This window comes from Calonectris borealis, chromosome Z (assembly GCF_964195595.1).
Source record: "Calonectris borealis chromosome Z, bCalBor7.hap1.2, whole genome shotgun sequence".
Classification (NCBI taxonomy): Eukaryota; Metazoa; Chordata; class Aves; order Procellariiformes; family Procellariidae; genus Calonectris; species Calonectris borealis.
The window spans coordinates 7416376-7431883 of NC_134352.1; the positions used below are offsets into that span (position 1 = coordinate 7416376).

The 15508-nt window shown below is 43.9% G+C and overlaps 1 protein-coding gene across 7 annotated transcripts in view; it reads left to right on the forward strand.

Annotated features, from left to right (window-relative positions):
• The first annotated feature begins 626 nt into the window (after positions 1-626).
• SSBP2 (single stranded DNA binding protein 2) overlaps positions 627-15508 on the forward strand; it is a 190681-nt gene continuing 175799 nt past the window's right edge. For 2 of the 7 annotated variants that reach the window (XM_075136975.1, XM_075136988.1), the window contains exon 1: positions 631-843. In XM_075136975.1, the coding sequence (XP_074993076.1) occupies positions 785-843 (59 nt within the window). In that variant the 5' untranslated portion in view covers positions 631-784. Of the gene's footprint in view, positions 844-15508 lie in introns of all 7 variants that reach the window. The other 5 variants (XM_075136983.1, XM_075136981.1, XM_075136986.1 and 2 more) reach the window with 4 other exon arrangements.

A 15508-nucleotide genomic window follows, 5' to 3' on the forward strand; every position in this document is an offset into this window, starting at 1 on the left:
CTGCCGGGGCGGAGGGGCTTTGACCTTCGGCGCTGAGGGAATGGGGGCGCCGGGCAGGTCTCTGCGGGAGGTGCCCCACCGAGGCTGGGGGGGCTCGGGGGTCCCCGTGGGGCGAGGGCCGGGCGGGAGGCGACCCCGGGGGCCCTGAGGCGGCACAAGGCGGGGTGACCCTGAGGTGACTTGCGGCTGGCGGCAGCCGAGGAGGGGGGCTCCAGGAGGAGAGGGAGCCCCCAGGAGGGCGGTGGGGGCGGCCGCGCACCGGCTGCGCCCCCAGCCCGCGGGGGACGGGAGTCAGCAGCGCGCTGCGCGGCCGGCTGAGGGGAGCGGGCTGGGGGGGGAGGGAAGGGGCCGGGGAGGGAAGGAGGGAGGGCGGGCGGCGGGGAGGCCGCGGGCTGGCTGGCAGCGCCGGCTGCCGAGCGAGTCCGGTCCGCAGTTTGCCGCTCGCCGCCGCGCTCTCCCTCGCCGGCAGCGGCGGCGGGCGGGTGGCGCGCGCTCGGAACAGCCGGTTGTTTAAAATCCTTCTAGAACCGTTTCTAATTCCCCCTTGCGCCGGGGAAGGGAGAGCGCGAGCGGGGGGGGAGGAGGAGCCGAGGGGGCGGGGGGGGGGGGAGGAGGGAGCAGCCCGTCCGGGTCTCCGCCTGTCGATCACCGCGCGGGGGGCGTTCCCGCCCGCCCGGCCGGCCAATGGGATGTGTGTGTGGCGGCGTCTCCATGGTGACGGGGCTGTTCCCGGGGAGGCTGTGATGGGTTGACAGGTGCGTGACAGTCGGAGCTCTCTGCAGGCATGTACGGCAAAGGCAAGAGCAACAGCAGCGTCCCGTCCGACAGCCAGGCCAGGGAGAAGTGAGTACAGCCCGCCGGGCCGCGCGGGCGGATCGCGCCTTAGGCGGGCGCCGACCCTGCGCGCAAAGTAACTTTCCTGCCGGCGGGCGGTGCGGGGCGGGCGCGGGCGCGGGCGCGGCGGGAGGCCGGCCGGACCGAGGGGGCCCGGCGCCGCCCGGCCCGGCGTGAGGGGGCAGGCGGCCGAGGCCGCGCCGCTCGGGCGGGAGGGGCCGCGAAGGGGGGGTCCCCGCGGCGGGACGGCGGCGGCCGGGCGAGGGGGCCGCAGCGGGCGCCCCCCTCCCTTCCGCGGCCGCTCCTCCGCGGGGCGGGCGGCCGAGCGGCGCCGGGCTCTCCCCGCTCCCGCCCCAAGTCCCCGGGGCCCTCCGGCGGCGCAAGGTGCCGGGACAGCTTGGGTAACAAAGAGCCCGGGCGCGGGGACGGGGACACGGGGGACGGGGTGGGGGGGCGGGGGCCGCCTCCCGCCGCTTCCCAACTCGCCGCCTCGCAACTTTTCCCCGGGACCGGGCAGCCCGGCGGCCCCGGCCCCGCGGCGCATTGTTCTCCGGGGCGCAGGGGGCGCCGCGCTCCGGCTCCCGCCCCGCCAGACAAAGGTGCTGCCGGGATGGGCACCCCCCGCTCTGGGGGGTTGTTTGGGTTTTTTTTGGGGGGGTGGTGCCGGTGCGCGGCGGGGCTCCCTCGCACCCCGCGGCCTGAATCCGCTGGTGCCGAAACAGCCTGCAGAAACTACTTTTTTTTTTTTTTTTCTTTTTTTTTTGGGCGAATAAAATCTCCAGCTGAACCGCGCGAGGGCTCCTGTATTTTTCTCTCCCCTCCCCGTGTAAAGGCACGGCTCTCGGGAGCGGGGAAAGATCGACGGCGCCCGCGGGAAGCGGCGCGGAGCGGGCCCCCGTGCAGCGGGGAGCGGGCAGCAGCCCCGCCGGGCTGGGGGGGTGCTGAGGGGGCTGGGGGTGCCTCCCTCCCCCAGCCCTGCACCGCGCTTGGGGCGGGCGGGAAGGAATTGGGGAGGAAAAGGAGTTTTTGGGATGGACGGCGTCTCGTTAAGTTGGCTGTAGCGGCAGCTTCTTGGCGTTCCCGAGGCCGGTTTAGCACGGGGAGGAGGCGGCGGTGTGAAGGGGGAGGAAAGACCCGTGTGAGGCGGGGGGAGGAAGCATATCGGAGGTGGCTTCAGCCTGGGGAAGGTCGGAGTGAGGCTGCTGAGGGTCCGGAGATGGAGACCTCCGCCCAGAAACCGGGCTTGCACCTCTCCGCTGCAAAAATCGCCTTGCTCCAGAATTGCCTTTAACATCAGGCTCAGCACTCCGGGCACGGCTGATGAGTTTCCCTTCAGGCAGTTTGTCTTGAACCTTCACCTAAAAGTTTTTTTTTCCTTGGTTTATCCCCCCCCCCCCCCCCTCAGTATTTTAGAGACTTCCTAATTCCAGAGACTGGCATGCGTGCTTCCTGGAGCAGCAGCAGGCCAGGCATCCCTGTTGCTGCAGGAGAGGGAGATGCTAGGGGAAATTTAAAGTGTTGTTATGTTTGGGAATTTGACATGAACTTTGCAATGGAAAGGTAGGGGAAGACAGAGGCAGCACTGACATTAAATGTTAATTGCTGAGATGGAGTGGGAGACACAACTTGGGCACTAAAATCTAATCAACTAGTGGCACTTTGTACTCCCAATGTAGGAGTAATTTTAAAAATAATTGCTTAAGTGGCTAGTGGAAGCGTTGTTTATCTGGTATAGCAAAATTATACAATTAAACCATTTTGTTGTGTTACGTAGTTGCTGGTGTTTGTCAATACACTTGGTAAGTTCCTGAATGGCACCATAGGATCGCACTGTGGGACTAGGTAAAACAAATCTATAGGGCTGCTGTTTGTTGGATCAAATGAAGATCATGTTCTTTTCATGCTGCTTTGCAAAAACTAACCAATACAAGCCACGCACACACAACTGTTCTGGTCGTACGGCTGAAACTTTAAACTGTTTTTTCAGTTGTCTTCTTTCATTGTAGCTGATTTTTCTTCCGGATTTGCGCTGCCATAAAGCACATAATATTTCATGCGGTATGAAAATGCTTAATAATTTTCAGGGCAAGCCTGCCAAACTGACCTATTGCCAAGTAGCAACTGCCCTCCTAAGTAAAGTTATGGGGGGCCTGCTAGATGGTGCTGTTTGATCTAAATACACTTTGTCTCCCACTCATTATAACTAACAGCTGGAAATGTGAAATCCTCATGTATAGATTATTTTATGCAAAACACTGACATGGATTGTTCTCAAATCATGGACTTGACAGATCGGTAACTTCTTGGTAGCATCTACTTACGGATAAACACAACTGGGAATCTAGAAACACCCTCTTCCTCTCCCACCTTCCCCCCCCCGCCCCAATAACCTTTCTTTCCTTTAATTAAAAAAAAAAAAAAAAAAGCCTAAAGACTTGATTTATGGCTGTGGAATGCCATTATATAGTCTACATTCCAGATTTTTTTTTATTATATCTTCTCAAGTTTCTTCTTAGTAGATCAGATCACATCATTGCCATTTTCATACGTTTTCTTTCTGACATCCAAAAAGCTGTGATTACATTTTTTCCCCACTTTCTTATGACATTGTTATACAGCCATGCAAAGCTTCTCCCAAGGTGATGCATGAGTTCTTGTTCTGCTCAGAAAAGTTGCCATCGAATTAAATATCTCTACAAAGATACAGCTCCAACTTCTGCATGAGATTGTGTTAATTTGAAAATATATGTTTGACTGATACATTAAGTGTTTGTTTTAATCAAGAAGAACAGGATTATAATTACGTTTAATTTGAAAGTTTTTTAGAACAGAACATGTAACTTAACTCTGTCGTGTCTCCTCAAGATTTTAACTATCTAAAATGTGTGGCCAGTAACCAATCTCCAAAATACACTTGTAATAATTAAGGAAATAAATTTAAAAAAAAAAAAACACTACCTCAGGTTTGAACGGCCTAATTATGTGGAACATGTTTCTTCCCCATGAGGATGTGTGCCAGTGACAGGACTAGGGTGTGAAAAGAGTATTTATCAAGTGTGGAAAAGATGTTTGTTGTTCAGATGTTGTTTGTAGTCAAGGATGAGATATATTTTACGGACCAATCCAGTGCCAAATATGTTTGTAGCATGGTATCTCACTATATGCTGTCTTTAATATTTATGTCCTTTGAGGTTATGTAATTTCTATTAAAATGAACAAGTTTTGCAAGTCATTTATAGTAGCCGTTGGCAAATTTTCAGTTCCAAAGATGGCATTCATCTTACGGTCTTTCTCTTTGTCCCTTCTGCCTGACCTTCGGGGTAAATTATATAGCTTAACAACACATGTGGAGTGTGGTTAGATGAATTCAGGAAAACTAATACCTAATTCTATGCCAGAGAGGAACAAGTACAGCACAGCTAGGTGAAACACTAAAAATGAAGGTACGCGATACCTGTGAGGCACGAAGAAGGTGACGAGAGAAAAACCGCAAGTGTTGTTGTGCCCCTTCCTCCCGTTCTGGAACAGCTGTGACTTAATTTTGGGTTCAGGCCATCCCTGTTGCATAAAGAACGGGAAAGTTGTATTAAATAGTAGCTCTTCCACTACTCCTGCTGTGCCGGGGCCAAATAAGGCTCATCTACGTTGTAAAAGGGAAAAGACTGAAATTTTTCTAAACATCCTCTTTTGTTATCTCTTCACAACGAATGTATCTTTTTTGATTTTTTCATTATTCCTTAAAACTGGATTAATTCAAATTAGGAGCTTGGACCTGCTGATATCTCATTGAATGGTGAAACTCTTGTAAACTTTTAATCTTGGAGAAATTTCATGTAGCTTTTCAAACAGCACTTTTATAGGTGTTTGCAAATGGAAGTCTGTATCTGTGTATAAATAGTGTTTTAAGCCAGAAAATGTATGTAGAAAAATAGTTAAAAAAGAACATATGTCATAAGGAAAACTAAATTCTGAAGGGGTTACGTGTTTTGTGTTCAGTTGTCTTGATCTTTCAGTGATCATCTAAAGTAGTCTTTTTCCCAAGATACCCTTACCTCGTTAGGGCTCAGCAGACATGCAAATTTTGTTTAAAAACTGACCGGGTAACTAGAGACTGTGATTTACTTTGATATGGAAGGATGCATGATCAAAATAACAACATAGAAGCAAGCATTAGAGTTGGTTATTGATTGATTTTCAGCTTGGTGTGGGAGAGGACGTAGAAAAAGTGAGAATACTTGATTGCTGCCATCATGGTATTCGTGCTCCATTTTTTTGCATGACCCTAGTTGTAAATGTCTTGTAAGTTTGATCTCGGCCAGTTGGTTGCATGGATGGAGATGGGCATTTTTCTTTTCCACTTTGCTGCTGCTTTGAAGAAGAAAGAAGATGTCTCCTTTGTTGTTTCTCCTCTAGTCTGTTTTGGGTGGTTGGCGGTTCAAATGTTCCACTGCTTTATGTGAACGGTGTGGGTGCCTGCCTTGATAGATCTCTCTTCCTCAGTGGAAAAGTGGAGTGAAATTTACACAACTTCTGTCATTTTCTTGTTGATGCCAGTAGGGTTCTCTGTAAATACAGAAAAACTCACCAATGCTTTCCTCATTTGATTCTGCTGCTGTTTAGGAAACTGGATTTCTGAGGGCTTTTGAGGATTTGTGGATTTCTAGAGATAGGTTCTTTGGGGGGTTTTTTTGTTTGTTTCTTTTTTTTTCCCCGCAATTTGGAAAGACAGCATTGCATGAATTTACAGTAGTTAGTTACTACAGTTAGTAGTTACCTTTTTCCACTGTAATGTTTGTACGCTACATAAAAATAAGATACAGATTGAAATTAATTGGCTTCAGTGATAAATTTGTTGCTTCTCCCTGGGAAGCAGTGAGCTAGTTTTTCAAGTTTCAGGTGGTGAAAGATATATTGATCTCTCTCTTCTTTTTTCCCCTTTGAAAACAAAATTGGTAGTTTAATCCAGCCTGTTTTACAAAATTTAGGTTTGACTTTTGTACACTGATTTCATTCATCAGGTCAAACTTGTAAAAGTTGCAGGTGTACTGCTCTGGGAGTCTATGAACATACACTTTTTGCAGTTTTAGAAGAATATACTTTATATGCTTTAATAGGAAGAACACAGAAGGGAAGGTTCTGGAAATAGTAACTATTTATCAGTGTTTATTGTTGATCACAGTGCTTCAGGTACTCTTTTACACTGCACAGGTATCTTGGACAGCATATGAAGGTGTTTCAGATAATGTATATGCTGCAATTCAGACCACTAAGAATAACTGCTTTTGCGGTGTAGATTTAACAGGTACCGATAGTCGGAACAATAGCTGTGGTGGACTGTAGAAGGATACTTCAGAATAGCAGCGTCTTGAAATACATAACCAACTTTTAAGAGTATTGCTTATGGCAGGGATATTTGTTGCCATACAGTTAAGCTCATGCAAGTACTTTATTGGACTGGCAAGAACCAAGCACAAAAAGATGCTTCAGTTTCTACATTGCTTTGGTCTGCATTGGTCTGCTCACCAAAATGTTTGGGGTTTTTTCCTTGTGCTTTTTCTTAATGATGAACATTATCAGGTGTCTGATTCCAGCTCTCATAGGCTGGAATAGTGCTGAGCAAACTTTTGCTACTGCAGAGCAAGGAGTTCAGGAGCCTGCTCGGACCCACTGGGTACAGCAGATGCACTCTTGACTACAGCGAACATGATTTGGGCTTGGCTAAGAGATAATTAAATCTTCCTGGAGGAGACACTAATTAACAGAAATGGGTATATATTAATAATTCATTTTGCTTAACTTATGGGTATATGGTAACGTCACAAGTATTAAAGTAGCCAAACAAGATTTTCATAACTTTGCCAGACTTGAACTGTTTGGGTGGAAAATTTATAATGGCTTATATATGCCTTGTGCTGATTTATTTAATTTCTGTGTATGTAAAATTTCATTTGAAATGTTTTGGCTGATTTTGAAAATTTGAGAAAGAAGAAATGTGTTTTCCAATGTTTTAAAAGTTCTCACAACTTTTACCGTGGAAGACCAATAGCACCCCCCTCCTTTGAAACACTTGAAATCTGGTTGAAAAGGGATGAGGGATTTTATTCCAAGGATGTGTCTTTTTCCATTTGCATGACAAAGCATCTGAATTTAGCCAGGATACAAGCCTTTTCAAAAAGATCAATTTGCATATGCTTAGGGCTTACTAACTGTAATCACTGAATATTTCATCTTTGCTGGGAGTGCAGCAGATACTGGGATCAGAGGAGTGGCGTGGGGAGAAAAAATGGGACTGGGTGCTGGTGGGAAGGAGAGTGTAAATACGAGCAGTTGGAGCCTGCAGCCCTGAGATGCCAGGACGTAGAGATAACGGGGGCTGGCTCTTGAAGGAGGATGGAGGAAGCAGGTTGGAAATGGCCAGTCTGGAGAGACGAGACAAAGAATTGCTCCCTGAGGGGACTGGCATTGGGATCAGAGATCTGGGTGGGAGCTGGTGCATCTAGACAAGGAAAATAGATGTGGTGCAAAGCAGGGAGCAGAGCCAGGACAGCGATAGCAATGCCTTCAAGGAGACAGGTCAGGAACTTAACTTTTTGTTAAGTTAGGAGGAACATACTGTCCCTCCCGGTACTAGAAAATGACTGCTCCTTTGCCACCAGCAAGTATCTGTGACACTGAAAGGTAAAATATCTTATCTTCAAAATAAAACCTACAAACACCTGTGAAGTACTGACTTGACTGAAATGGTAGAGAGGTGTGTGGTAGTCCCAAAACCTGTACCTCAGATGAGATGTCAGGGCTTTGGGTGGGACAGACAGGATTTGCCATTCAAAAGCAGCTGGAATAGTGTGTCTGTATGTCTGTTGTACTTGCATTCTCAATAACGTTCTCTTAACTTGGAAAATACGGATGTATACTAAGGGTTGTTCTTACTTTGTCCTCATTTGCATGTTCACTGATTTTTTTTTTTCCTCTGGAAAAACTCTGGGTTTTTTATTGTGCAGAATAGAGCATTGTTTTCGTAATGAGTAGCTATTTGATAATTTGCTATTTTGCTGTCATGCAGTATGTGCTTTATGGCTGATGTGCTGTTTCGTAATACAGCTGCTGTTCCTAGAGGAAGAATATGTTGTTTCTTTGGTGCCCAGCACCACGGTGTCTGAGTTTGACAAACCTTCAAAAATATGCATCAAGCCACTCCTGCCTGCCTGCCAGATTTAGAAATGGCATTCAGGTGCAGAAAGGTGAAAGGCAAAAATATTTGCTGATTATTGGTTGCCCGATTTGAGCTGTGTAGCCCTGAATTTTTTTTGGAGCATCACATAAACCACTGCTGCTCTGTACAACTTCCACCGTCTCTTTTGCCACTGATTCTAAGGATGAGATGCCATTTTGTTACGTCGGGCTTCCAGAAGATAAGGAACAGAAAATGATTCATCCCTGCGCAAAGTTTGTTTCAGCTGAGTGGCTTACGACCCAGAGCCACCCTGCAGTATGCCCAGCGATGGAGGACCATTTCAGGTGGTCTCAGAAGGACCTGTCTGCGGCACGGTCCCCTCTGCCTCGAGTCTGCCACAGACTCTCCTGGTACAGCACCCTGATTCTGCCTCGGTTCAGTCCAGGGCAGGATGGAAACAAGCAGTCCCATGAGCGACAGAACGGGTGAAGCCTGATTTCCTGGACATCTATCTTCTTGAGGTCATGCTGCGGTGTCTCCGTGAAAGCAAACAGCTGAAGCAACTTGTAGAAATGTAGTCTTTTTTTGAGACTGCTGTCTTTTTTTTTGGATATACTTGAAAGTGGAAAATGAACTCAAAAGTTATCCAGGGTGGACAGTTGCGTACTTACACACAGCATGACCTCGCAAGCCTGTTTTCCTTGGGGAGGGAGACTACAAATACATGATTGTATGGTTCAGGGTGGTATTGTAATTAGCTAGAGCCACTTCATGTTGACCGCTCCATGAACCCTCAGGGTGCAGAAAAGGGCACAATCCTGCACATCCTGGTACTCTGCAAGTGCAGGTAATTAGCAGCTGCTCAAAACGTTTGCTTTCAGAGTTTTCTGCAAAAGGTTCCTTGGGCACCAGCAAGAACACAGCTAGATGATGGTTTTTCATCACGAATATTCAGAAGCTACAATTTCAAGGCCTCTTAGCGGTGTTGCTTGGGATCAGGGCCACTTGGTTCCTGCTTTGTTGATGTACAGACATGCCAGAAAGGAGTGCTGGTCCAGGTTGAGTTGAAGCTGAAGTTTTTTTCTGGTGTCTGCTCACTTGGAGCCACAGACCCTTAAGTCCAGACTGTTTAGGTAGTGGTCAGGTAATACATAGCTGTTGTTTCAATACTAAGAGAAGATCTTCCTCAGATAGCAACAAACGTGTTAACTCAGAAATCTTGATGACCTCCATGCATGCTTCTCTAAGCTTTAGGATATTTCTCTCTTCCAGTCCCAGGAAGGTAACAGGTGAGAACATAAAATGTTTTTTTCTAAGAAACTGAGAGGTGGCAGTAGTCAAGAGCATAGTGTCCTAGCTTTTTTTTTTCTTTCCCGCTTCATTAAATAAAAAATATAAAATATAAATACAAAAATAAACTAAAAATTTTCGTGGTGGGTCATTTTTTCCCCTTCAGACCTTCTGTGATTCTTGCTTCTGGGCTCTTTTTGGTTTTTTTCCAGATTATTAGTAGCATGTCCAGATCAGAGCGTAGAACTGAGCAGAATGAAATAATTACCTCTCCTTTGAGATAATACATACTACTTGGGTTTTTTATATATGAAACATTGCTGCTAATATTCCCTAGAACACTGCCTGTTGTTGTTGTGTTTTGTTGATTTTTGCTTCTTTTTTTAAATAATCCGTTTTGCAGTCCACATGCCCTCGACGATCTTTTTGGAATACTACTACCTAGACAATTATTCCCCATTTCATATTTGTGTATTTGATTTCTTATTCCTGAGCATAGTACTCTACATTTGTCTGTATTGAATTTTCTCATACTAGCTTTCCTTATTCTGTTTGTGTCCCCAAAAGGGCTTATAATCTTTCCCAACTTGTCATGTACACTTTTGTGTTTCTACATACAACTCATTAATGAAAGTCTTTTACTGGAATTGGCTTAGGATAGCAAAAGCTGTCTTGAAACGTTCTCTCATCTGTAGAAACATACTGATAATGACTCTTCCATTATTTTTTTCATGTGACTGTACACCATTTTTTCATTTCATGAAGACTGTTTGCTTATGTATGACCATGATGTAACCAATACTTTTTGCTAAGTTTATATGGGTCTAGTTGAAGTCCAAACCTTGATGTTAACCCCAAACTCTTGATGGGATTGATCAAGCCTCAACTGCCAATCAAAGTGCTTGTTTGCTACTTAGGCTTGGCTATTTTGTTTCTTTCCTATCTCCCATTCCTAAATAAAAGACTGTCTTTGAGAGAGGGAATTTCAATCATGAAGAAGAAATTAACGTAAGAAGCTACTGATTACACAGTGTCCTGTATTTTAGATTAACTTTCGTTTTATTTGCAATGCCTCTGACTTTTGGGAGAGATTTCACATGAAAACAAAAACAAACTCCCTTAATTTTTCTAGAAAGAAAGCCAGTGTTTTGAGAATACAGAAGCAATAAGTTATCAGTTATCAGTATATGTAAATTCCAGTGCATGCAATATTTTTTTCATACTGATATTGAAAATGTCTTGTGACTAGCAGATGCATTTTTAAATTCATCTAATGAGTTTGGAAAGTTAATAAGAATGTTCCACTCTTGGGATTAAGTATTTTTGCAGGTAGATAGAGGAAGGTAAAATACTATCTACGTTATCTGTGGTAATCAACTTAATGCTTATAAAAAAGTGGCAGCGTTAGTCTTGGAAACTGCTTTTACCGTTAAAAAAAAATTACAGCAAAATCAGTGGCAACCTGAGGTAGGCTGTATTGTCATGTTGGCCTTTCCCTGGGAAGGGCTGTGCTTTCTGAAGAAAATACTTGAGTGCAGAAATATAATTCCTTAATAAATATGTTGCTTTTGACAGTCTCAGGACAAAATGGATCATGTGGCTGACAGGCTGTATGATTGTGTCGTAAATATTCCATGATTTATGAGGCTGGAAGTAAGGTTGCCAGCCGGTGCTCCTATTACGGAAGTCGTGGTACTTTATCAGATCCTTGTAATTGCAACAGCAAGATTTGATAAACCAAAACCCTTTTGCTTTCTCCATGCTAAATGTTTTATTTACTGTTCTTCTCTCCCAACTAACTCTGAAAGAACGGGGGCCAGTCTTGGGTGGCTCTGATTACTCCTGTTTAGTTCATCCTTTGAATTGAGGTGGTGGTGGTGAGTTGATAGATGCTATTTATATGGTCGGGAGTGTGGATGAGTTAATGAAATTTCATCAGGTGTATCGGGAATAATGAAGCTCCCCTGCTGAATCTGAAACTGCCCTAGAAGTGAAGGTTAGGACTCCCATTGACAGCCTCTTGAACTATTCGGTTCCTTTAATTGTTTATTACTAAAACCCTCATGTATTGGTGTATATTGTTTAATCTGCCTTGAAACGTGAATTGCAAGTCAGTAACATAGTCAAAAGTTGTCTGAATTTATTGCATCTTCTGTAAGTGCTTCCTAAGCTTTGGTAAACTGCTGCTCGGTAGCTTGTCTGTTGTCTTCGGTGACGGGCAGCCGAACTGCTGGTGCCTCCTGCCACCACGCACCACGCTCCCTTCTGCAAGCCAAGAAAATTTTTGTGATGATGCCAGTGTTAATAAAATATTTATAGAGTATTATAGGTGGAGAGGATGCTTTAAAAACTTAACGGCATATCCTGGCCTGAGGAATTAAGTTTGTTTCTCCTGTGTGTTTATGTTGTTGTAAAATAATATAAATGAAAGTTGGTTTTCTGGATTGGAATAGGAAAAGTATGAGATCAACAAATAAACACCTAGAGCTTGTGTACAGAAAAATACAAAGCTAGAAAAAATAAAGGAGAGCTTCTGATCAGAAGATGAAGAGCAGTGTGAGAAATACAAAAATATGTCTCTAGTAATGGTAATATGCTTGACAAGCCTATCGGAAAGGTACAACACATGGGTGTTTCTGACTTCTGCTGCAGCTCCTCAAATTCAGTGTCTCTTTTAATTTTAGTCTCTACATCTAGTTCTTTATAAAAGAAAGATGTTTACTCTTACAAGACCAGTATCTGTAGACATGTGTAACTGCAAACCTAGTTATACATATTGTAAAACCTTTTTAGAAATAAAATGAGAGACTATAATGCAACAGAACACAAAGAAAGCTGTGTCTTGTGCTTTGAAGATGGAAGACTTAAATAATTTGTCCAGCCATAGTTGGGGAGTGAAAAAATTAATTTGAATGATGTCACAGAACATCTTAAATAGATGATTAAAAACAAAATCAGACTGGAATACTGGATGCAGGTATATTCACATTAATTCTAGTAATGGCGAAAGTTATTTATAAATCTTTCCCAATATTCCCCAAACAGCCCTGTAAATCTGTAGTTAATTAGGCAAAATTAGAGGGGAAAAAAAAAAGTCTGGAGTTGCCTGGTGTCAGTCTCCCATTCTGTGGGGGATTACTCATTTGGGAAAAAAAAAAGCAATAATAGACAGGAGAAGGTTTTCTTGTCTTAAAACCATTACTATTTTTCCCCTGTAAAACGATACAACTGAATTGAGCAGTGTTTCACTTGTATTACTATGTAGTAACGCTCTTACAAAATACTTCAGAAAGTTGAAAAAGGACTCTGGTTTTAATACTTAGGCTGCAAGCCAAACAAATGCATTTGAAGATGTACAGCCATGCCTACAACAGGTTGTGAGTGTACTGGTGCCATGTTCCAGGCGCTCGCACAGGTGCTTTTGACAAGGAGCATCGGCTGAAAGCTGCAGGCTGTATCCGGGACTATAGGAAGATTGACAGCAGCAGTCTTGTTTCTCCCTCTTTAATACTGTCTTGATCCTTAGTAGCCTGGTAAAACACTCAAGACATCATCCAAAGCTGAAAATCTTTGTTTCCTGCTGTGCTGGAGCAGCCAGCTTTGCACACTTAGTGTCATTTCACAGTTAGCCACTATTTAAGGAAGTACACTTGTAGCAATGTTCGTTTTCATGGCTGAAGTGCTTGAAATGCTCAAGTCCTGTAGCTGGGTGTCGTCTGCCTGGTCACAGGCTTTGAAACAAATCGGGGGTGTTAAAAGATAGCATGGGCAAAGCAAAAGAGAAGGTAGTGCAAAAGGGACTTTTTGCTAATGCAAGAGTAGGGATGATAACGTGCAGCTGAGAGGAAACACGTAAAACTTATGACAGTATTTAGGTATTAGTTCCTGTTTAATTTCTCTTTGCACAGTGTATACATTTAATAGACAAAACATAATTAGAGGGGCTTTCTGGTATAGTGTATTGTTACAGAGAAGAGCTTTGTGTACTTACAAAGGGTTGTGTACTTAAGTGAGCACACTTCTGTTCAGCACAAACATTGGAAATTCTCACTAATTCAGGGTACAAATGGCAAACTAATCGAGGAAAATGAAGGGAAACCTAACTTATGACAGTGTCATATATGCCTCAGGCCTTCTAACACCTTATTTTGAAGCATTCCAACGAGGCTGTAAAGGGAAACAAGAAACTAGGTAAAAGAGACCAATGGCATAATTTGGCAACGTAGTTCCTGTGTATTCTGCAGCATCAAAATGGATTTTTTTTCACACTCATTTTGCCTTTGTGATTCAGTTATGGGTTTCAGCTAAACTTAAAACCAGTTCTGTGACAGTTACTTTTTAGCATGGGTGCAACTTTCTTGGAATTTGTTTTTCCAGTCCAATAGCATATTTAAAGAATTAACATAACTGAAGAAAGATGACCATTGCATTCTCCCAGTCTGAAATTGAATGTTCTAATTTTCCATATTGTATTGTGTGTGTTTGTATGTGTATGTGTGTATGCATAGGTCTATGTATATGTTCAAGCTTGGAAGGCAAGGTTAATATATTTATCTTTAGAACAGGCAACTGGACATCACCTGCATGTATTGAATCATAGCAGCAGGTTGATTAAAAAAAAAAAAACAAACAACAAACCTTTTTGATTCAAATATGGAATAAAATTAGAAGAGGCATTTTCAGAGTTAATATACTAACTGTACTCTTGATCCACTTCTGAGCTTATTCAGTGTCACCCTTATACTCTTGTCATGTCTCTTGGTATGGAACCGTGAGATTTACTGTTTCCTACCTATGGCCTGCATATGTCTGTTGTGTAATAACTGCAATTACCTCACCAAGGCTGACTTTATATTCAACACCTGTGATTTACTTCTCTTTGGGAGCAATGACAGGAGTACCCAACAAACAAACTTTTAAAGCAAAGTGTTTGTTTAGAGCAGTGTGAACAATAGCATCTGAAAACAACAAAAGCTGTATATATGTGTAATTTTTTTTCTGCCTAGGAATGTACAACTCCCCTAATGCTTATCTGGTAAAAGATGCTTCTGATTCTCCAAAAAACTTCCATCAGCGTGTCTCCCTGGATAGCCCCCGGGAGGCTTATCCAAAAAAGCTTATCCAAAAAAGATAAGTTTTTTTCTTCCCTTTTGGCAGCCCAAGTCACCTGAAGAAGCTTTAGTGCCCAAAAGGTTTATCCTTTTCTGTTTGCCGTTTGTTTGTTTGTTTGTTTGTTTGTTTGTTTTTTCCCCAGCTCTATTTGGTCTAGTTAATAATAGTACTTACAGATTTTGCCTTACAGTGTCCTTAGACTGTCATACCTTAAACAGTACCGTGGCTGGAGTCCAGACCAGCACCTTCTGTTGGTGAGAGACCTTCACAGTCCGGTTCCTTGGTTTGGAGAAATTCTGAAAGGAACATGAAAAACAGGATGAAGTACCTGGTGCCAGTCCGTTTTCTCACCTGTTGGTCCTCTCCTAGCTCATTCCTTAGTATGTGCATTGCAAAAATGATGTGTTTGCGTGTTGACAATTAACTATACTATGGTTGTTTGTGAAAGGTGTGTTATATGACGTAGTGTACCAAGCACAGAGAAGTATGTCAAACGGGTGGAGAACTCGTGCTTTGGGACAAATGAGGTTAATGTACTGGACGCAGGGGACTGGGTATTGTGAATCGAGTAGGACCTGTGCTCTTAAGATACAGCAGATATTTTGGCTAAACATAAACATTCAAAGAGGACAGACCAGATGTTCCTCTTTTTGAAATAATATATAAACCATCTTAAGTATTGAGGTTGTGTTTGAACCCTGTTTGCTCCACAGCCTTACGGCTGTAAGGCCCATACGAGAAAAACGCTGTGTATTCTACATTAAGATATGATGTGCCTGGCTACTCAGAGATGCTCCTTGTACCAGGCTTCCCATCTCCTCTTCCTTAAACCCACTGTCCAGCGTGGGAAGCTTCCCAGCATCTGTCTGCATGTTTTTTCATCCAACATGTAAAAGTGAGAAATTATTTCTATAAACTGGTAGAAAAGATCATAACATTCAATGACGTGATTTAACCCATGAGTTATGCTGTGACATTCCTTCAGTGAAGATGTTGAGGTGTCTTTACATAGCAGTCAAGGCTTTTTTTTCCTTTACATTCAAAGTTTCAAATTCAGTAAACTGTCATTTTCCAACCCACAGATGCTCTGCCTCTTTA